The sequence below is a fragment of the Engraulis encrasicolus genome, chromosome 19, assembly GCF_034702125.1.
Source record: "Engraulis encrasicolus isolate BLACKSEA-1 chromosome 19, IST_EnEncr_1.0, whole genome shotgun sequence".
Taxonomy (NCBI): domain Eukaryota; kingdom Metazoa; phylum Chordata; class Actinopteri; order Clupeiformes; family Engraulidae; genus Engraulis; species Engraulis encrasicolus.
Genome location: NC_085875.1, coordinates 37,359,535 through 37,381,832, shown reverse-complemented (window position 1 = coordinate 37,381,832; position 22,298 = coordinate 37,359,535). Strand labels below are relative to the sequence as shown.

The window sequence follows — 22,298 nt, the reverse complement described above, 5'->3', positions numbered from 1 at the left end:
AAAAGCCCTCAACCAGGTAGGGCCACCAGCATGTCAAGACCACCATTAGAAAAGCCCTCAACCAGGTAGGGCTACCAGCATGTCGAGACCACCATTAGAAAAGCCCTCAACCAGGTAGGGCCACCAGCATGTCAAGCCCACCATTAGAAAAGCCCTCAACCAGGTAGGGCCACCAGCATGTCAAGGCCACCATTAGAAAAGCCCTCAACCAGGTAGGGCCACCAGCATGTCAAGCCCACCATTAGAAAAGCCCTCAACCAGGTAGGGCCACCAGCATGTCAAGGCCACCATTAGAAAAGCCCTCAACCAGGTACAGTAGGGCCACCAGCATGTCAAGACCACCATTAGAAAAGCCCTCAACCAGGTAGGGCCACCAGCATGTCAAGCCCACCATTAGAAAAGCCCTCAACCAGGTAGGGCCACCAGCATGTCAAGACCACCATTAGAAAAGCCCTCAACCAGGTAGGGCCACCAGCATGTCAAGACCACCATTAGAAAAGGTAGATAGAATCATATATCATAATAGATATATGATAGATAGATAATCAAAGAAAAGGGGGCGCACCTTGCATCATTGTTTTCTTTATTTTTTTACACTGGGTTGCACACTGAGGAAGACACGCCGCAACGAGTCTGTGCACAAAAATAAAGAAAACAATGATGCAAGGTGCACCCCCTTTTCTTTGTTTCCACCATCATGTTAAGCCATGGCTCAGTGGTTAGAGTTCTGGCCTTTAGATCAGAGGGTTGCAGGTTCAAATCCCATCCTTACCAGCACTTTCATCCATAGCTGAAGTGCCCTTGAGCAAGTCACCTAACCCCCCACTGCTCCAGGGCCTGTAACCAATACCCTGTTCCAGGGCCTGTAACCTATACCCTGAACCGAAATAAGTGTAGGTCGCTTTGGATACAAGGGTCAGCTAAGTGTAATGTAATGTAATGCAATGTAATCATAAGAGAATTTAGTTAGATGGCTAGACCTACAAAGTTGCATCTGTGATGAACATTCTGACATGTTGTCATCTTGCTTCTCAGATCCACTTCCTGTACCAGTACTCTCTGCACCTGTTCCTGGACATCTACCACACAGTGCTGTATGAGAATGCCAACCTGAAGAGCGTCACTGACCACAGCCAACGCCTCTCCGTCATCACCAAAGACCTCTTCCAGGTACGTGAAAACACCCAGTCGAGGGGGGAGCTGTGGTGCAGCGTGCTAAGCCCCCCACATTTGGGCTTGCATGCCCAGACCCCGGTTTGAGTCCGGCCGGGGTCATCTCCCAGCCCTACCCCATATCTCTCTCCACCTCATTTCCGGTCTCCTCTCATACTATCCTGTCATAATAAAGGCCCAAAAAGNCCTGTCGTGGTTTCCAATCGATGTGACAATCACCAGACCATGTGATTATGGGATAAAATAGAGATAAGTTAGAAGACAATTCAATCAATAGGCAAATACACCAGCATAGATTGTTGATGGAGACTTTATTAACTCGACTCAGGTTAGGGACATTGTACAAACAAGTTCAACGTACAAGTTTCCAATGCAATACATCTTAGACTTGAAACATTTCAGCAAGACAACAAGTTTCTGCAAAACCAAAGTTTTCCCAAAGGCTAAGTTTTTCTCAGAGACTAAGTTTTCTCAGAAACTAAGTTTTCCTCAGAGACTGAGTTTTTCTCCGAGACTAAGTTTTTCTCGGAGCCTAAGTCTTTTCAATAAACTAAGTCCCATAAACCAAAGTCGAGAATTACTTACTGCAAAAGCCAGACAGCAAACCGCGAAGTTGATCAACTGAGGAGATGCTTCAGGTGGTCTCTGGGACTCCGTTGGCAAAAATCCTGTCGAGCTCTGGGCTCGTCGTCTTTTATGCTCCCAGGTGTGGGGCATCTTGTACACCTGACCAATCCCTGTCCTTTGTCCACCTGGATTGACCACCTCTCGGCCAATCAAATATCAGATGACGTTATGATATGTCGGGGAAATTTTATAATCGTGGATTTATTGACGGGAGTTTTCCAAAAAGAATAACTTTTAAGGGTTTTTTTGGGTTTTTAATTAATTTTGAACAGTGACATCATGTGCTTTCCAGAGGCGATTCTAGGTTCAGATGGGGCCCCAAGCGAAAGTGCAAAAGAATGAACATCTGCACCAGAATCACCACTACTGTAGTATAGTATAGGCTGTTATCCATTGTCTAGGAGCTCAGGGGTCCCAATCGTCTGTTGGTCTTGGTATCTAGCTAGTGGCTAGATACGCCTCTGGTGCTTAAATCATTTTCTTCATTAAAACTGGGAGCTGGTATCAGACCTGTTCTCTATAACTTATGTCCAGATCTAACGAAGTTGCAACATGTACATTGTGTTTCGATCCTACATGCAGGGACGTTACTGGGCCTGGGACAAAGTAATTTGAAAGGGCCTCTGATCCAATGAATACGGTGTAGTGAGGACCCAATTATGGGCCTCCTCTGTCGGTGTCCCTGCCTCCATGGACAAGGAAACTCCCGTTTTGTTCTTTTGGAGCCACCGTAGCCCCCTCTCCTAACGCGGGCATACGGATGCACTCAAGCGAGGCACACAGTAAATTCCGCAATGCCCATTCAACACCCAGAGAGCAGACCTGGATTTAAACAAACTCTATAAGTGTTGAACTAACGCCGCAACACCAACTGTGCAGTTTCGGTTTAGCAACATCTGCTGCTAGCTGAATCTTCTAGGTCGTCGCGCCCCTTGGTCTCTTACAATGGGGAACTTCCCAGCGACAGCCTAGCTTCACATAGACTTTCAGTCAGCCACATTGTATGTATGTGGAGAGGGATTCTCTATTAGTATATGGTCATATCTAAGGATAACCACCTTTATCTTTTTTCATAACTAGAGTTTTAATAAGAACCAATTTAACGCCTACCTAATGTACTAATCAATATGTTTTTTCCTTCTCCTCACTTTAAGGCATGGGCATGTAAGCTAAGGCACACACACACACACACACAGGCCCACATACAAGCCTCCCCGTACAAGCAGTGCTGTACACCTGCATTTGGCAGACTGCCCATCATTGTCTCTGTCAAGCGTGGCTGCTCTTACTAACACACATACACACACTCTGGTTTTCTGAGTCTCTGTTCAACATAAGAGAGTTAAGATATTTAAAGTAAGAACTGAAACATGCAGATATAATAGAAATAAAAGTATATAAACGTAATAATAGTAATATAAATATAATGCAAGTAGTATAATATACGGTTCGTTTTTATTATCCTTTAGGTGCAAGCACAAACTAATCTGTCACTCTATATACCAGATTTCCTCCACAGCCCCAAAAACATACTTGAAAAAGAAAACACCCAGACGCAATAGGTACTATGGGGACTCGCTAAAATCGTCAACGTTTGGTATTTGATCCACAAAATAGGGCTGCGATTCTCGGCAGTGTCGTTGCTAACAAAGTTAGCAACTTACTTTGTTGCAATGCAATTTCCCATTGGCAAATTACTAAATTGCTACCTGGTTAGCAACGACACTCTCGAGAAAGGGGGTCCAGGACTTGGAAGGTTGTGTTTACCAGCTTAGGGAAGGGCGTGTCATTCCCCTGAAGATGAATGTTGATTGAGCTTTGTTCATGTGTCTTGTTTTGAACAGATTGCTTTTAATCGTGTAGCAAGAGGCATGCTTCATCAAGACCACATCACCTTTGCCATGCTGCTGGCCAGGATCAACCTAAAGGGCATGCCCAGGTAACTTATTCCCTCTACAAATAAAGATACAGTTTTTTTTTGTTTTTTTTTTACTTTCTTGGGTTGTGTTTCTTGAAAGCGTAGGTGCTAGCCATTTCACAACTTAGGTAGCTGCATTGAAAACAAAGTAGCTAACATTGTTAGCAACTATGGTTTTGAGAAATCAATCAATATTTTTATAGCACATTATCGTACATAATAATTGTCATTTAATATGCTAAAGAGTAAAGAAAGAGAAGAGAGAAGATTTTTTTTTTGTAGAAAGTATAGTAGATGCCTAGCCATCACCGAAGGCAGATGAAAATAAAACTTAAATTTAGGTTTTAAATCCTTTTTAAAAATAGAAAATGCATCAAAATGCACCCCAGGTCATGAAATGGCCAAGCAGTTATCAGTTATAGGCTGTGAACTTGAAAACTCTTGACCGTCTGCACAGTGAGCCGTCCTACGACGTGGAGTTCCAGCATTTCCTGCGTGGGAAGGAGATCGTCCTGACGGGCACGACCATCCCCAAGGTGAAGGGCCTGACCACCGAGCAGAGCGAGGCCATGGTGCGCCTCAACCGCATGCCCGCCTTCAAGGACCTGGTCACCAAAGTGCAGGCCGACGAGGTGAGGAGATTACGCTAACCTAAAATTAGTATGCCGTCCTCCTAGCGGTCATGCATAATTTCAGTGCAGAAATTGTGGTTTCAAAGGCTTAGAGTGGCGTTGCAGTTTCACGCACAACTCTCAAACTGTTTATTCCACTGAGCTCGCGTATGGTAATGGCATTCGTGACCAATTTGTATTTTCCTTATTTAGCTGTTAAATATCACTCATGACCGCATATTGATACCTCTATCAAAAACATGTGGACGTTGGTGTCTAGGGAGTGCACCTTTTCAAAAGTAGAAAGTCCCTTTTGTTATCTGAAGTACCATCTTTAACTCTGAAAACCAGCAAGAGCCTTATGAGTGTAACAGCAACATATTTAACGTTGCCTAACATGCTGATGTTTCCATCAGTTTCTTGGTGAATTCGTCAGAGATGAACAAATCAAGTGATGGGTTCATGTCCCGTGCAGCCTCTAGGAACCCATTAACCAGCAGTACTTTTCTATTATAAACTAAAGCAAGAAAGACGATCATCACCATAATGTCTCATATATTCAGTGTGACATCAACTGAACATGAAGATCTTTAGGTTGCTGTGTTTGCGAGTTGATTTGAGGTCACTCTCGTAACTGTTAAAATCTGATGAACATACTTGATCCTATACACAGTATAGAAGTGTATGCGGGTGGGCGGTGAGGGTGGTGATGTGTATGTGCATATGTGTAATATTATACAGTATAAATGAATGTCTGAGCGGATATATTTAATATTTGACTATATGGATATTACAACGTTATTGTTTCCTCCTGCAGCAATTCTTCATGTGGATGGAGAGCAACTCCCCGGAGCTGTCGGTCCCCTACCTCTGGGCTGAGGAGAAAGCAGCAAGTAAGTCCAAAACCTCTCTATGTATCTATCCACAGTGCACTGCTCTTCTTATACTGAATGCAGCGTGTTTTATGACAATAAAAAACATCCTATTCTTCAAGAAGAAAGTAAAGACTCTCCTCTTTCGTGACTATCTACTACACTAATGCTTGACTCTTGACATGATGTGTATGTGTGTGTGTGTACTCTACACTGCTTTGCCTTCATTTGAGTATAGGCAACCTTTAACAAGAGAAATCTGCACCGTATAGTGAACCACTGTGAGGAGAATTACAACTACTTGCTTATTGGATGTGTTGCCATTCAGTCATATCCTTGTGTTGCTCTCCTCAGCCCCCATTGGTCAGTCATATCCTTGTGTCGCTTTCCTCAGCCCCCATTGGTCAGTCATATCCTTGTGTTTGCTTTCCTCAGCTCCCATTGGTCAGTCATATCCTTGTGTTTGCTTTCCTCAGCCCCCATTGGCCAGGCGGTGCACCAGCTGCTGCTGATCCAAGCCTTCCGGCCTGACCGCATGCTGGCCATGTCTCACATCTTCGTCTCCAAGGTGCTGGGGGAGACCTTCATGGCCATCATAGAGCAGCCTCTGGACCTGGCCAACATCGTCGACACGGAGGTGAGTGAGCGACTGGTTTCCCTTTGTACTCACCACTTGCATTATATCAATTACAGTACTCCAGGTTTTTCATATAGGGTGAATTCGGCTAAATTGAGCCAACATCGTGGACACCGAGGTGAGCCAATGGGTTCCCCTTTCCAGCCCCGCATTCACCACTTGCTTTTTATCAAATCTTACAGTTTCTTTTATTTCAGGACCGTATTAAGCCAATGTGGTGCCCCCAGGCACTATACCTCACTGGTCCCCCCATTTATAAGCAATATTTGTTAAGTTTGTGTCTTAGGTGCCCCCTCACTGGTCAAAAATGGTGGATGCCCCTGGGCACCGTGCTGCTGGTCCCTATACTATGGATAATCCGGCCATGTGCAAAAGTTTTTTATCTTTTACCTGACATGTTTCGACGGTGAGACTTCCGTCTTCAGAGTGTCACATGGATGTTGAAGTGTGACATGCTTTAACACCAGCCGTTTTAAAGCATGTCACACTTCAACATCCATGTGACACTCTGATAAAGACGGAAGTCTCACCGTCGAAACATGTCAGGTAAAAGATAACAAACTGTAAGTAATTATAACTCTAACTGTAAGTAACTGTAAAGGGCCGTACACACACGTCGCTACTAGTTACTCGCTCAGCGAATGAAGTCAATAGAATGTCAATGTGTTCCACCGAGACGAGTTGGCGAGTACTGTACAAGCGATGTGATGTGGGCGGATCCCGAGTTGAAAATATTTTAGCTTCGAGCGAGGCGAGTAAGCGAGTAACCAATTGGAATGCAGAGCTCAGTACTTCTCGCCTGTTCATTGGCAGTTAAAGCAGCGGGAACTTTCAGCAAACGTTCCATGAAAGAGTGGCGAGTAGGCGAGCAAGCGAGAAGCTAGTAATGTGTGTGTACGCCGCTTAACTCTGAGACATAATGAACGTCATACATCTGCTTTACATCAGTTACAGTACTGCAGTTTTGACCCAGACACAAATTAATGTGTGATGAGCAGGTACCCTCTTCCAGCCTCCAATACTATTTCTAAAAGACGAAGAAGCTCTATTTTTTTGGGTTGTTTCTCCCACCAACTGGTGATTTTGTATATGTTGTGTATAGACGATATCACCTGGTAGAGGATGCTACTGATGCAGTACTACAGTAGTCTCCATTATTTGAGGAGGCTGAGCATGAGGGTTGTTAGCTTGGCCTTCCTGGCGTGCGTGCGTGCGTGCGTGCGTGTGTACAGGCCTACCTAATGTAATGTAATGGTGGAGTTAACCTTGCCTTGGTTTTGCTCTCAGGTGAAACCAGGAACTCCTGTGCTGATGTGCTCCGTGCCTGGGTACGACGCCAGCAGCCTGGTCCGAGATCTCGCCGCCGAGGAGAATAAGCAGATCACCTCCGTCTCCATCGGTAAGACTAGATGTTCAAACATTGCAGTGTTGAGGTGGAGGTCAAGCTACTTTCAAATTTGATAGTTGTTACAAACAATAAAAAAGTCATGAATGAAGATTATAATAAAGTTGTAAGATTGACAATATTCTCTTCCTCTTCACAGGGTCTGCTGAGGGCTTCAACAAGGCTGACCGTGACATCAACACCGCCGTCAAGTCTGGCAGGTCAGCGCTTGTAAAGAAGTATTTTTAGGTTAACTAAAGAAAAGAAAAAAACTAAAATGTTAACATTTTTGTCTACCTGAAGGGTATTGAATGATGAACACATTCTGTTTAAATATAGAAATGGTGGCTGCTATGCACTAGGGTTTAATCCCGGGACCCGGGATTCCCGGGAAATCTGATCAAAACAATTTCCCGTTTCCCGGGAAAGCCATGACGGGAAACCGGGAAAAAAAATTAAGTGCGTGTCTATTTGTTGTCCTAGCAACATAAGCAACAGTGCCATCTAGCAGCGGTAACACTTCAGGCTCACTTAAGCAGCAGCAGTACAGGCCCATTTCAGCAATGTCTGAGGTGCGCGGTTGTATTATTTCATCCACAACCGCTTCTCAGAATTTCTAATCCACCCGCTATCCACCCGCCCTAATGTCTTTCTCCAATTTCCAAAACCGAATCCGCCCGCCATCCGCCTATTCGTTTTTAGTATTTAATATGCCCGAGGCACATAGTCGATCGTCTTTTTCAAGCAGTGCAGGTCATTTACATCTTGCAAGCCTATGTTTTAAAAAAATCTCTAACTTATAGCGATTCCCAACTTGTCTCCACCCATCGCACAACGTGAAAGTTGAAACGTGTGGATGCTTTAATGCAGCCTAAATTTTAACAGTTTAAATACATCCAGTCCAAGCAGCACAATCGAAACTATTGGCTATCTAGCTTACAAGTTTGGCTGGTATCCAATAAGACGAGTCAAGTGACATTAAGGTCTTGCGAACAGTGCAGAGAATTACGTTGCCCGCGTGTGTGTGAGCGAGAGAGGGTGAGAGAGGGAGCGATTCCAAACTTGTCTCCATCCATCGCACAACGTGAAAGTTAACGTGTATGCTTTCATGCAGCCTAAATTGTACCAATTTTGCCTCCTCTCCAAGCAGCACAATCGAAACTATTGGCTATCTAGCTTGCAAGTTTGGCTGGTCTATCCAACAAGATGAGTCAAGTGACATATGTCTTGCGAAGAGTGCAAGCGTCGCTTGTGTGTGTGTGAGCGAGAGAACTAGAGAGAGAGCGAGGCGCTTCCCAAAATCACTCTGCAGAAAGGGCAAGGCGATGTCTCCAAATATTAGACAAAATGCAGCTTATTTTAGTTAAGTAGACATCAGGAAAGTATTTTGTTTAATAGCAAAGCCGAGCTGATTGGTTCATATTGCTCTGAAAGACACTGAAGTCTATGCCTATATTTTAATGGGTTTATGCGCGCGAGGTCACCTAACTGTAGTGACGCCCGGTGCTATTACGAGAGGAAAACGATAGCACTTGGGCAAACAGTAAAGTCAGTTTAGCCATGCATACCTGCCTATGATGAACCAGTTTTCTTGTTTGAAAAAACACTCTTCCCGGCGCTAAAGCAAACTGCCATTTCTGACTGACCCAGATGAAATCGCATGCACGGAACTCCACTATTGAGATGACATCGCATAGGCTATATTTCCCACCGCTTATCACAGTAGCCGACAGTGAAACATTGTTCTCATGAAGCTGGCGGTAGACGTGTATCCACAGGTGAAGGACAATGTGCCATGATTTTGCGCACAACCTCAAACACAATTCCTTAATGGAAAATAGCCAACCCACTGTTGCATCAAACTTATAGGTGAAAGTCGTGAGCTCCACCAACAATCCACCGTCATTGATAAGCGCTGCATACTGCGCACAGGCTATCATCTTAGGAGAACTTAATCTTAATTCCTTTCTCCCAATAATGATACAAACAGTAACAACTTGATACAAAATGCCAGTTTGGGAGGAACAGTTGAATTATAGCCTCTACATGACTAGATCAAAAAATGGGAGGGAAAAAAAAACCCCGGGTGGGTCATCCTATCCCGGGATTTGATTCATGCCATTTTCGGGAAAAATATTAAACCCTACTATGCACGCACGCATGTGCGCGCACATGCATGCACAGGCGCGCACACGCACGTACGCATATATATATATCGTGTATATATATATATTTTTTTAACATGGTGTCTGTGCTCTCCTGTTCTCCTGTTCTCCTGCTCTCCGCAGGTGGGTGATGTTGGAGAACGTGCACCTGGCCCCCGGCTGGCTCATGCAGCTGGAGAAGAAGCTCCACTCCATGCAGCCGCACGGCAGCTTCCGCCTCTTCCTCACCATGGAGATCAACCCTAAGGTGCGTTATTAAAGGGAATGCCAAAAATAGTCAGTGAATCTGCTCTAGGTCCGACCTCGTGACTGGTTTGTCCGTCATGACATTTCAGTCTACAGCTCTTCAGATCTACTGCTGTATTTTCTTACTTACTGCGTTATTCTCTGGAACAATCATTTTAAGGCAATACTTCAAACTGCCTGTCTATATATGTGGTTCTCACCTTGTCTTGCATGTTCTCAGGTTCCAGTGAATCTGCTGCGTGCTGGTCGCATCTTTGTGTTCGAGCCGCCTCCAGGCGTCAAGGCCAACATGCTGAGGACCTTCTCCAGCATCCCTGTGGCCCGCATGTGCAAGGTACGCACACACACGCGCGCACACGCACACACACACACACACACATCCAAACACTTCTGGAGTATTGCATTACCTCTGACTAGTCACCCTTCACATCCTGCTCAGCCTTCAGTGTTGCCAGATGGGATGTGCTGAACTATCTTGCCAAAATCTCAAAATTATCGTTTTTTGGGAGGAAATTATCGTACAAGACCCAAATTGTTTCAAGGCAACTAAATGAACTGAATGACAATTCTGAAATTATCGTACATCATGGGTTTTTTTTTTATAGGATCTATTCTCTTACCGGTACTGCGTGCGCACCAGCTGTAAATATTATACCGGTGTTACGCACCTGTGCGCACCTGCCTACTTTCACCCCTGCATGTCACTCGGCCAGCAGAGGGCGACATTTGCTCAGTCGCTATAGTAGTCGCGCAGCAACGGAGACATTGACCAATCCAGGAAATGGAGATAAAACCATAGGTGACCTTGGCAATACCTTGGGCCTTTCTCAAAACCTAGGACAGTGTCCTTCCAAGTGCATCAGCTTAATTAGTCACGCCCAGTGATTGGATATTCTGTAGAGTTCACCAAAGAGTATCCAATCACTGGGTGTGACTAATTAGGCTGATACACTTGGAAGGACACTGTCCTAGGTTTTGAGAAGGGCCCCTTGAATCCTGTTTCTCTCTGGTGTGCTTGCAGCTTGCTTGGCGTCTTGCACAGCAGCCTTTGTAGACTACATGATTGAGGGATTCAAGGGCAAAATTATTCAGTTACTTTGTATGCTGCATTCAAATACAGCACAAGCCAAACTCGGTCCTTTCATCAAAGCGTAACCAAGCCAAACCGAAGCACCATTTTCAAATAATTATGATCCTTTTTAATCATCCACGAAGATGAGTTTTGTTTTCATGGCCACACACACATTATTTCTCTTACAATGCAGTCGTCTTGCCAAAAGATGGCTCCTTTTTTTCTGGCATGTGTTCTTTGTTCGCACGCTGTGGTTTCCTGACTACATCTGATAATAACTTGATTTTGCAAGCCATCCTGTGTGAGTGTCTGTGCTATCTGATAAGCTTTCTGCAGACATGTTTGCAAATTGCCCACATTGGGTCCACAGAATTGTGAGGCAACTCTTGAGGGAAAGCTCTTCTTTTGCCACAACCCCAGCTCAAAAGTGTTGTCTAACTCTTGTCTCTTGTGATTTTTTTCTCTATTTACTATCACTATTACACTTTACACTGACCTATACTGGTCAAACGTTTTGGTAACTTAATCTTGACTATATCCAGGGACTTAATCAGTTAATGTATATATGGCGTTGTTTGCAACATGTTTGATCTGTCCTGCGAACGTTTCGGCTGCTGAACGCCTTTATTCCTTTGGGATCAATATAAAGTAACTCTGCTCTACTCTACTCTGCTGTGTGTGGTGCGTGTGCTGACCCCAGGCTCCAAACGAGCGTGCTCGCCTCTACTTCCTGCTGGCCTGGTTCCATGCCGTCATCCAGGAGCGCCTGCGCTACGCCCCCCTGGGCTGGTCCAAGAAGTATGAGTTCGGAGAGTCGGACTTGCGCTCCGCCTGCGACACTGTCGACACTTGGCTGGACGACACTGCTAAGGTGGGTGTGGCATCCACGCAGTCCAAAACAAGCTGTCACGTCTTCGTCTAGAAAATATGTTGTTTGTCTGTTTTCCGAAAACAGTCTGCCATCATTAGTGTGCCTTTATGCCTTTTTTTTGCTGTTGTTAGCCCCAGTTGAATGTCTAAAAATGTAGTGGGTTATGAGGACTTCAGGCTCTTCTATTAGATGGTTTACCTCTTATAACTTTATCTGCTTTACTCCTGAACCAGCTTCTTAGTATAGAGGCCCCAGGATGTGCTCATATTCAAGCATGCAAATCAAATCCCAACAAATGAAAAATGCCTCTCCGCGCTAGAAAATATGTAGTTTGTCTATTAATATCCGAAAACAGACTGCCACCATTATTGTGCAAGTGTGCCTTTGTCAAAGCGTGTAGTCGTAGTGGGTTAACATCAAAAAAGCACGTTCAACTGAATGTACTCATATTCAAGCATGCAAATCAAATCCCAACTAATGAAAAACAAACGTCCCTTCACCCTCTGCTGCTTCCCTCCTATCTGGTCCTCAGGGTCGTCAGAACATCTCGCCGGACAAGATCCCGTGGGCGGCTCTGAAGACTCTGATGGCCCAGTCCATCTACGGCGGCCGCATCGACAACGAGTTCGACCAGCGGCTGCTCATCACCTTCCTGGACCGGCTCTTCACCACCGGCAGCTTCGACAGCGAGTTCAAGCTGGCCTTCAAGGTGGACGGACACAAGGACATCAAGATGCCCGACGGCATCAGGTCAGTATTGGGAGAGATCGTGCCCCAGTGGTGAATCATCTAATAGAAGAGGCTGGAGTCCTCAAGAAAACTTAACCTGTTTTACTCCTGAACGAGCTTCTTAGTATAGGCCCCTGGATTTGGATAAGGGAAAATTCTGATGTAAATGCATAAATTGTAGGAAAGACGACGTGTTCTATTTACATTTGTTGTGCTACTGTTTACATTTTGACATGTTAAACTTTAACCTTAAACGTTGACTGATTAAATTAAAATCTGTGCCTTTCAGGCGTGAGGAGTTCATGCACTGGGTGGAGATGCTGCCGGACACCCAGACGCCATCTTGGCTGGGGCTGCCTAGCAACGCAGAGAGGGTCCTGCTCACCACACAGGGTATGCCGAGTGATCCGGTGATCTGCCGAGCTGTACCGCTTTGTCAAAGCATCCGACCTCTAGGCCGTTAAAATAACTTCACTTAACACAGTCCTAACCCTAGCAGTAGGAGAACTTGCAGGTTGAGATGAAATGGCAATACACCCGACGAGGCAGCACTGCGATGATGATGCTGGAAGATCCTCCTCAAAGCCCTCATGTGTGATGTCTGACGGGGCTTCTTGCACAACTGTTTACACTAACTTGTGTGTTTTTGAAGTTCATGTGTTCACAGGCTGACTCCATCACACCAAACTCTTAACTTTGCCGCGTAACCACATTTTAAAAAAAGAAGGAAATCCTAGGTCTGCTTCTGACAGAGCATTCTGCCCAGTGTGTATAGTACTCACTGTCTCTCATGCTTATTGCACACACTTCAGTTCATCTCCACTGCTACACTCCACTGCTACCAGAATCTAAGTCCAAAAGCTTAAAACCTGAATTTAAGTTCAAAGGCTTTGTGAAGAAATCAGAAGGCACTGTTATTTCTTTCTTTAAAAAAAAAGAAAAAGAAAAAGGTGTTTGACTTCAGTTTCTATGGTCTTTGGAAGTTGGAGCAGTGAGATGCTGATGTGTAGTCTGCGTGAGATGTGTAGTGATGTGTACACACGGGGCTGGGGGGTGCGTGGGGGTTGCTGCTCTACCAGAAGCAGAGCGTGGATAGGACGGGGGGGTAGAGCCCTCACCCTCGAGCAGCTGTATTTCGCATCGGTCCTGTCGGTTACTAGCAGCAGCTTACGCCCTCCCTAACATTTTTGGTCTTTTATTTGACTTTTTGGTTCATCATGAGCTTTTTTTGTTATATATATCCGTTTTACTCACGGCGCTTCATGTTTGTGCAGACTAACCTAATCTTGCCATCCCCACAAACATGCATGGGACCACTATAATCCACTACCCTTACTTACACTTTATTTAGGAAAAGTATGTGATTTTCAGTTTGTTCTTGTAACTTCATTTATAAGTCCTGTTTATTTATATGTGCTGTTAAGTGTTTTTATTATTATTTTATATTCATTTTATATACAAGTATCTTTAACTTAATTTATTCATATGTGCTGTCAAGTGTTATTTTTATTATTATTATTCATTTCATATACAAGTATCCCTTCTATGGCAACTGTTAGCGCTGCAGAGTTTGGCATCCCCACAATTAATTTCATGTCCCACTCCCCAACCCCTGCCCTTGCCTCCCATACCCCCTCCTCCCTCAACCTCCTTTTTCACCATCAATGGCTGCGGTCCTTCTTCCCTCTTTTCCTTTTATCCCCCTCCCCCTCGTTTGCAATCGACCTTCTCCCCCAATTCCCATTGTTTGTCCTCCTTCCTCCTCCTCCTCTCCTCCCCTCTTCACTCACGGTCTCCCCATATCCCTTCCCCATTCCTCCTCTCCCATCCCCCTGCCATGGCGTGGCCCTCTCCCATGCTGGTGCTGCTCAGGCTATGACATGATGGGTAAGATGCTGAAAATGCAGATGTTGGAGGACGAGGACGACCTGGCCTATGAGACTGAGAAGAAGCAGCGCACCAGCAGCTCCTCCGATGCGCAGCCCGCCTGGATGCGCACGCTGCGCACCACCTCCTGCAACTGGCTGCAGCTCATCCCGGAGGCCGTCAACCCACTCAAGCGGACCGTGGAGAACATCAAGGTAACATACTGCACATGTGCCGGTAGTTGGGTCTGTGGTTCAGAGGGTTGTAGGCAGCGGTTGTAGGCACCCTAACTAACCAGTAGGCAATGACTGAAGTGCAGCCTGGAGGCCGTCAACCGACCCCCTCAAGCGTACCGTGGAGAACATCAACGTAACAAACGTGTACAAAAGGGAGATATCCTTCGCGCTCCTGCATTTCACAGTCTGGTGCGTCACGGGAAAGGACTGGTAATTGCAGGGATTTCTTTCTTGCCCTGTAACATACATGTAGTTGGTCTATGGTTCAGAGGGTTTGTAGGCACTGGGGTGTTTCAACAATAGTCAACCATATTCAAGCGCTCATAATGTCTGAGAAATGCAGAATTATTAGCCTACATTGTTTTTTAATTGTGTGTGTGCACGTCTGTATGTTTGTGTCTGTGTCTGTATCTATATCTGTATGTTTGCATCTGTCTCTGTATCTATGTATGTGTGTTTGTATCTGTGTCTGTATCTGTATGTATATCGGTATGTCTGTGTTTATATATATATGTGTGTGTATGGACATCTCACTGAACCCCGGACCTTGGCGCCTTGCATGGCAGGCTTCACAGCTGGTGATTGTGTGTGGATGTTTTATTTTTATATATTTATTATTACTAGTAGTAGTTTTATATGTAGGTGAAAAAACTGAGTCAACAATGAGGTAACTGTGCTGATTGTGATGATTGATTGCATGGAGCTAGTCAGTGTTGGTTGGTAGTGGTCTGTCAGAGGTATTGATGGCCTAATATTTGAAATGACCTTTCATTTCACTCCTGTGGACTTTTCTGAAATGATTGCCCTCTGAAATCTGTTTTCAGTAGTTAACTCTAACCCTTTTTAACCTTTTATCCAAGAACGTTTTGATATGTTGCCGTAATTGTATGTCAAAATAATTTTAACAAAATCAACTTGATATGTAGAGTATCCAACCATCAGTACGATGTGACTGTCGTACCTTTGTACCGCTATACAGTACATATAATGTTCATTTCAATGACTTCTAAGACTTTCAGACTGTCACGCTTTTTAGCCTTCATTAGTGCTAGTCTATGGAAATGCTAAGCACTCATCCACTGGCTACGACTGTTGCACTGGTGCAAAATAGGGAGGCCGTCCCAGCAATCAATCACCTGTCGGCTGCTCCATTCCATGGGAACACGATTTAAATGGTGTGCCCGGAAGAGAAAAAAGCGTTGCAGTCTGAACGCCACTAATGGGCAACTTTTTAAACGTTAACTTAACCCTTAAATCACCAAACCAGAAGAGGTCATGGATTTCTCTCTGAAGGGGAGGTCCACTTGCTTGTTTGTCTGTCTCCTCAAACGTGTGCATGTATGCGTCTGTGCGCGCTGTAGGATCCATTGTTCCGCTTCTTTGAGCGGGAGGTGAAGATGGGGGCGCGCATGCTGCAGGACGTGCGACAGGACCTGACTGACGTGGTGCAGGTGTGCGAGGGCAAGAAGAAGCAGACCAATGACCTCCGCACCCTCATTAACGACCTCGTCAAAGGCGAGTGCCCTACATTTTGGTTTAGCGTCTTCTGAAAATCTGACCTTTTTTAATGTTGGAAGGTGTCATGAGTATCTGCTATGTGATGCGACGGGGCAGCCAATTGTCAGTGGTGGAGTAGAAACATTGTTGAATATTTGAACATTTTCTCAATTTTGAAAAATACTACTAGAATTAAGCAAAAGTAATGAAGACATTTAAAGAAGTGCCGTGTACGTGTAGCATGTAAAGAAATGCTGGCGTGTGCAGTGGCACACCATTACCATGGGGTGGGGAACCTTTTTCATTGGAGGGGTCACTTCAAATTCTTCCAAGAGCCATACTATGAACATAAACCAGGATTTCCCCCTTGAACTTATATTCAGGGGACCTAGAGAATGTGGGGTCTGTTTTTAAGGTGATTTCCTTCAATAACATATTTTGGAAAGGAATCTTGGAAATTTCATTTACATTACAATTGTTATATTTCATGTGAAGATGCAGAACATTGAATCATATCGGGGGCCGGATGAAATGGCCTCAAGGAACAGTTGCCAATTGGGACCAGCCAGTGTTACATACCAACCCTACCCCACAAAAAAACACCGTAGAAATCTGCTCGCTCCCAGAAGATTTTTTCAAGTTGATCAATAACTCTTTTTCTAGATTTATTTGGAGTAATAAAAAACCTCGAGTTAGTCTCTCTACTCTTATGAAGCCAGAAGCCTTAGGAGGCTTGGGATTACCGAACCTTCAATACTACTTTTGGGCTGCTCAAACGAGGAACCTAATCTCATGGATAACAATGAGACAAGAATCGTTGTGGGTGAATATTGAGTCAAAAATAGTCGAACCACTGACTCTTAGCTCCCTCATATTCATAAAACATTTTGAAAGAAATAAGAACAGGCGAGTGTTTTACTGTCGTTAACACTTTACAAACTTGGAAAAAGTGTAGAAAGAAAATGAGAATATCCTTTGGTACCTCCATTCATTCACCTATATTTCTAAATCCAGACCTTAGATCCCAAGCTGCCTTATCTAATACAAGTCAATGGACTAATCTTGGTATAGTACAATTTAAAGATGTGTTAAATATGGATCTCAAGATTAAATCATTTATGGATTTAAAGTTACAGTTTAAGCTCCCAGATAAGCTATTCTTTAAGTACTTACAACTAAGAAGCCTTATTACAACATTTATTAAAGAAAGACAATTAAGGTTTGAATTAGCAGAAATAGAGGAGTTGCTATTTTCTTCAGAAACTTTAAAAGGGAAAATAAGTATATTTTATAACCTTATGACAAGAGAAGGCCCATCATCATTTGTGGGGTTGAGAAAGATATGGGAGAATGATATAGGGAAAATATTGGATGATAACACATGGTTAAATATTTGTAATAACATTCATTTCCCTTTCACTAGCAATAAAATCAAAGAAGCAAATTTCAAATTTTTCTACAAAACCTATTTAACCCCTTCAAAAATGCACAAAATATCAAAAGATATCACAGCTGTGTGTCAAAGATGTAATAAGGCCGAAGGGACGTTCATACACATGTTTACAGCCTGTTAAAAAACTTTTGGGGCTCAATACATTCATTTATTGAAGTAGTCTTGGGTAGACAGTTCGAACCTACCAGGAGTCTATATCTACTTAACGATACAAAGGCCTTAGTCCTAGATCAGTCAAAAAGAAGAATATTCATTTTGATTACTTATTTTGCAAAGAAATGTATACTTTTATTGTGGAAGAATGCATTACCCCCATCTTTCAAGACTTTTGTGGACCAAATATCTTCTTTTTTGCCTTTAGAGAAAATGACATTAGAGAAATATAACAAAGGTTATCTGTTTGATGAGTTCTGGTGCCCTATAATTTCTGGTTTGATAAATATGAGAAGGTAGACTCTAAGCCTTGATATTCCACATTATAAAGAAAAAAAAAAATAATAACAATACTACTACTAATAATGATAAATCTTATGTTGGTTATTAAATATATGCACATTTTGAGATTGAAAGCAATGCCCTCCATACACATTTCTTTTACCTTTTTTTTGTTTTCTTTATAACGTAGCCCTATCTTTTATCTTCTCAGTGTGTGTGTGTGTGTGTGTGTGTGTGTGTGTGTGTGTGTGTGTGTGTGTGTGTGTGTGTGTGTGTGTGTGTGTGTGTGTGTGTGTGTGTGTGTGTGTGTGTGTGTGTGTGTGTGTGTGTGTGTGTGTGTGTGTGTGTGTGTGTGTGTGTGTGTGTGTGTGTGTGTGTGTGTGCCCGCGCCCGCGCCCGTCCGGGTGTGAGTGTGTACACGCGCACGTCTGTTGTGTATGTGTGTATATATAGACATATGAATGTATTTTCTGTTCTATGTAATCTATTCTTTTATTTTTATTTATTTATTTTTACATTTTTGGTTATAGTATTTCTAATTTATAATTTATTATATGTATTGGATCATCCCTGGGTGTGTGTGGGGGGGGGGTGGGGGGACATGGGGAAATAATCAAAAAGGACTTGTAAAGTATATAAAAGACAAAGAAAATGTATTTGCATTGAATGTCCTTTGAAATAAAAAGATTTAAAAAAAAAAGAAATCTGCTTTAAACCTACTGTGCATGTGTGCATGCTACTTGCAGGTATCCTGCCCCGCAGCTGGTGCCGCTACACCGTTCCCACCTCGCTGACTGTGATCCAGTGGGTGGCCGACTTCAGCGAGCGCATCAAGCAGCTGCAGCAGATCTCACAGGCAGCCGCCAGTGGGGGCGCCAAGGAGCTCAAGGTCAGACCACATGCACCCATACAGACATTCATACAGTACATACTCGCACACACAAACATCTTCATTCACACACATGCATGTGTACACACATGCTCACTCATATAAATACTCATACTGAATACGTCACATGTATGCTTATAACACACACACACACAATCCAGATGCGTCTCCTCCTTAATATGCTTTTCATTCTGGCTTAACAAACATCCAGCCCAAATACAATGCACATGGGCTGTCTGAATTGCACTGTTCTATTGATGGTTGACACCCACACATTATAAATGACAGAACATTCATAGCTTAAATGAGTTATTGAATGAATAGGACGGTTGTTACTGTTGAGAGGATGACTAATAACAAGTTTTTCTATGCCATCGTTCTGCTCCACAGAATATCCACGTGTGCCTGGGCAGCCTGTTTGTGCCTGAGGCCTACATCACGGCCACTCGTCAGTACGTGGCACAGGCCAACAGCTGGTCCCTGGAGGAGCTCTGTCTGGAGGTCAACGTGGTGACGTCCACCCAGGGTGCACAGCTGGACGCCTGCAGCTTTGGCATCAAAGGTGAGGATAGATGTGTTGATGGATGTGTTGATGTCCCAATGAATGTATATACTCATCATTGTAATATAGGTGTTGATTAAATCACTTGATGCCAATGACATATAAATACATCATTTCAGATCTTAAAGGTACACTGTGTGAGATTTTTAGTTGTTTATTTCCAGAATTCATGCTACCCATTCACTAATGTTACCTTTTTCATGAATACTTACCACCACCATCAAATTCTTAAGTATTCATTATGACTGGAAAAATTACATTTTTCATACATGAAAAGGGGGATCTTCTCCATGGTCCGCCATTTTGAATTTCCAGAAATAGCCATTTTTAGCTGCAAAAATGACTGTACTTGGGCCATACTAGACAATATTAATTTATTACTTTGTAAACTTTCATGAAAATATCAAATTTGCCAAAAGGCACCAGTTTCAATGAGCAGCATTGTGCAGGAAATGGTCAAAAAAGGTACTGCAACTGTGTACCTTTTAAAGGTCATAGAATACATTTTCAATGTAATAGAATTTACAGCTATATCACCTATTTGCTTTGTCGCCTATTCTCAAACCGTCGTCACTTTCCATCTTTTTTACAGTATGTTTTTCCTTTCTGGACGAAGAGATTGGAGTTAAACCGTTCAAATGTGCTTCATGTTAACATGAAGGAGAATAATTTTAATTTTGATCAACATCTGGGGATCAGAGTTTTGATTGGACAGAGGATGCACAAGCTGCCTCTGCAGCGTTTCCTCTTGTCATAGCATAACAATGAAAATGCATTGGACAACCGGAATCGTTTTGAAGTGGAATAAACTGTTGCTACACGTGGGGGAATAAAGTTATTCGTCATACAAACTCATTAACCCACTCACTTTATTGATTGTTTGCGTTGCGTTACACCCCCATATCAAAAATGTGAAAGATCAACTTTTAGCGGACCATGCAGTGCTTTCTCTTGACTGCCGTCAAACATGCCCAATGTCGTGTGTGTGTGTGTCTGTGATATCTATCTCACACTTTGTTCTCGATCAGTGCATAGCAGCTTTTGGATAGTGTCTGCAATTGCAAAGATGTTAATCAGAAACCAGTTGATGTATGACTCATGTAAATGGTTCTACTATTGCGGGTTTGCATGTTAATGTGCCGAGTGTCGTTATCAGCAGTATGGTAATTCATCTCGACACATCTTTCTGGTGTTTCTACAGGCCTGAAGCTGCAAGGTGCGACCTGCACCAACAACAAGCTGTCTCTGTCCACGGCCATCTCCACAGAGCTGCCCCTGACGCAGCTCCGCTGGCTCAAGCAGAGCAGTGATGAGAAGAGGAACATGGTGAGTGGCACAGTACAGTTCTGGACCATGTTTCTTGAAAGCATCGTTGCTAACTAGTTAGCTACCTACTTACAATTTCCCATTGGAAAACTAGTAAGTTGCTAACTTGGTTAGCAACAATGTTGTTGAGAAACGCACCTCTGTAACGTAGAGTTCCTTTATTTATCCTGAAGGAACTTAAAGGTGCACCGTGTAATATTTTTAGTAGTTCATTTCCAGAATCCATGCTGCCCATTCACAACTGTTACCTTTTTAACATTTCATCAAATTGCACGTATTCAGTGTGACTGAGAAAATTGCACTTTTCATACATGAAAGGGGGATCTTCTCCATAGTCCGCCATTTTGAATTTCCAGAAATGTACATTTTTAGCTGCAAAACTTACTGTGCTTTGGTCATGCTACTAAATATTGGTTTATTATCCAGAAAATATTCATGAAAACACCAGTTTTGGCAATAGGCAGCACAGTTTCAATGAGCTGCATAGTTGCAATACCTACTCTGGCCACCCTGCGCCACTATCTTGCACGGTGCACCTTTTGAGATGTATAGCAGTTTACACATAATCCAAAGACACATGATATGCATTCCAAGTTAGATCAAATTGCACACAATCCAGACAAAAAAATTGTCTACTTCCATACCTCTTTACTTGCGTATGTGAGACCAGTAACAAGTATAGCAGTCTTTGTGGCAGGCTATTGCTAACAGTAATGGTTACGGAGTTAGTCTTTGAGTCAGATGTTACTGTTGCAGGTTTAATGCCATACCATCCATGGCTTAAGAGCCCTTGAGCAACCTCACTCCAAATGGATCCAGGGCCTGTTTAATGGGCATGTGTATTGTATTTGTTTGTCTGTATCTATTTCTAACCCCTCCCTGTCTTGTCCTGCTGCAGGTGACTCTACCAGTGTACCTCAACTTCACTCGCTCTGATCTCATCTTCACGGTTGACTTTGACATCGCCACCAAGGAGGTTCCCAACAGCTTCTACGAGCGTGGAGTGGCCATCCTCTGCACCGAGTAGAGAGATTTGGCTCCATTACTGCATACAATTAGTCTCTGCTTTTAATTGTAGTTTGCTGTCCTAAATACGGTTAAAAGCACAGTTCTTTCAAGCATGGCTTAGTAGTAATGTAGTTAACCCCCTGTGACACATTTAACATTTAAATCTTTTGGAATGTGGTAAGATGGTACATTGTAAGTAAGACGTGGGAGGTCTGGGAAAGGAAGTTGATGATGTAGTTAACCCCTTTGACACATTTAACATTTAGATCTTTTGGAATGAGGTTAGACGGTACATTGTAAGTGAGATATGGGAGGTCTGAGGAAGGAAGATGATGGTTTGAGATGAGTAAGATGGTACAAGAGGAAGAGTTTTTTTAAAAAAAAAGAAAGGATAACTGTAAGTGGTTTTTAGAAAGAATCAACACCTGTAGGTCTGTTTTCATTAAAGATGGTATTAATCAAATCTGGCTGTGGTATGCGTCTTTGCCTGCACTGTGCTTTTGAGTATTTGAAGTTAAATTGGTTCAACTTCAGCATGATGTCCACTGTTACACCAGTCCAGAATAATTTAGTGCTCAATTCCTCTTCAGTTCATAGATTAGCAAAGTGAAATTAAACATATTGATGCAAAATCCATCAAATTCAGATCACTTAATTGGGGTGGCCGTACCATAATTGTAAACTAATTGCTTTGAAATCAATATGTTGATTACTTACTGGT

At 43.3% G+C, this 22,298-nt stretch overlaps 1 protein-coding gene across 3 annotated transcripts in view; it reads left to right on the top strand.

The window, feature by feature from the left end:
- dync1h1 (dynein, cytoplasmic 1, heavy chain 1) overlaps positions 1-22,041 on the top strand; it is an 80,976-nt gene extending 58,935 nt beyond the window's left edge. For all 3 annotated transcript variants that reach the window (XM_063184314.1, XM_063184313.1, XM_063184315.1), the window contains 18 exons: positions 1,036-1,170; positions 3,645-3,739; positions 4,176-4,350; positions 5,147-5,222; positions 5,678-5,838; positions 7,126-7,237; positions 7,383-7,443; positions 9,511-9,634; positions 9,854-9,967; positions 11,406-11,576; positions 12,109-12,326; positions 12,595-12,698; positions 14,178-14,386; positions 15,769-15,922; positions 18,539-18,681; positions 19,072-19,243; positions 20,445-20,569; positions 21,468-22,041. In XM_063184314.1, the coding sequence (XP_063040384.1) occupies positions 1,036-1,170; positions 3,645-3,739; positions 4,176-4,350; positions 5,147-5,222; positions 5,678-5,838; positions 7,126-7,237; positions 7,383-7,443; positions 9,511-9,634; positions 9,854-9,967; positions 11,406-11,576; positions 12,109-12,326; positions 12,595-12,698; positions 14,178-14,386; positions 15,769-15,922; positions 18,539-18,681; positions 19,072-19,243; positions 20,445-20,569; positions 21,468-21,596 (2,478 nt within the window). In that variant the 3' untranslated portion in view covers positions 21,597-22,041. The remainder of the gene's footprint in view (positions 1-1,035; positions 1,171-3,644; positions 3,740-4,175; positions 4,351-5,146; positions 5,223-5,677; positions 5,839-7,125; positions 7,238-7,382; positions 7,444-9,510; positions 9,635-9,853; positions 9,968-11,405; positions 11,577-12,108; positions 12,327-12,594; positions 12,699-14,177; positions 14,387-15,768; positions 15,923-18,538; positions 18,682-19,071; positions 19,244-20,444; positions 20,570-21,467) is intronic.
- The last annotated feature ends 257 nt before the right edge of the window (positions 22,042-22,298 follow it).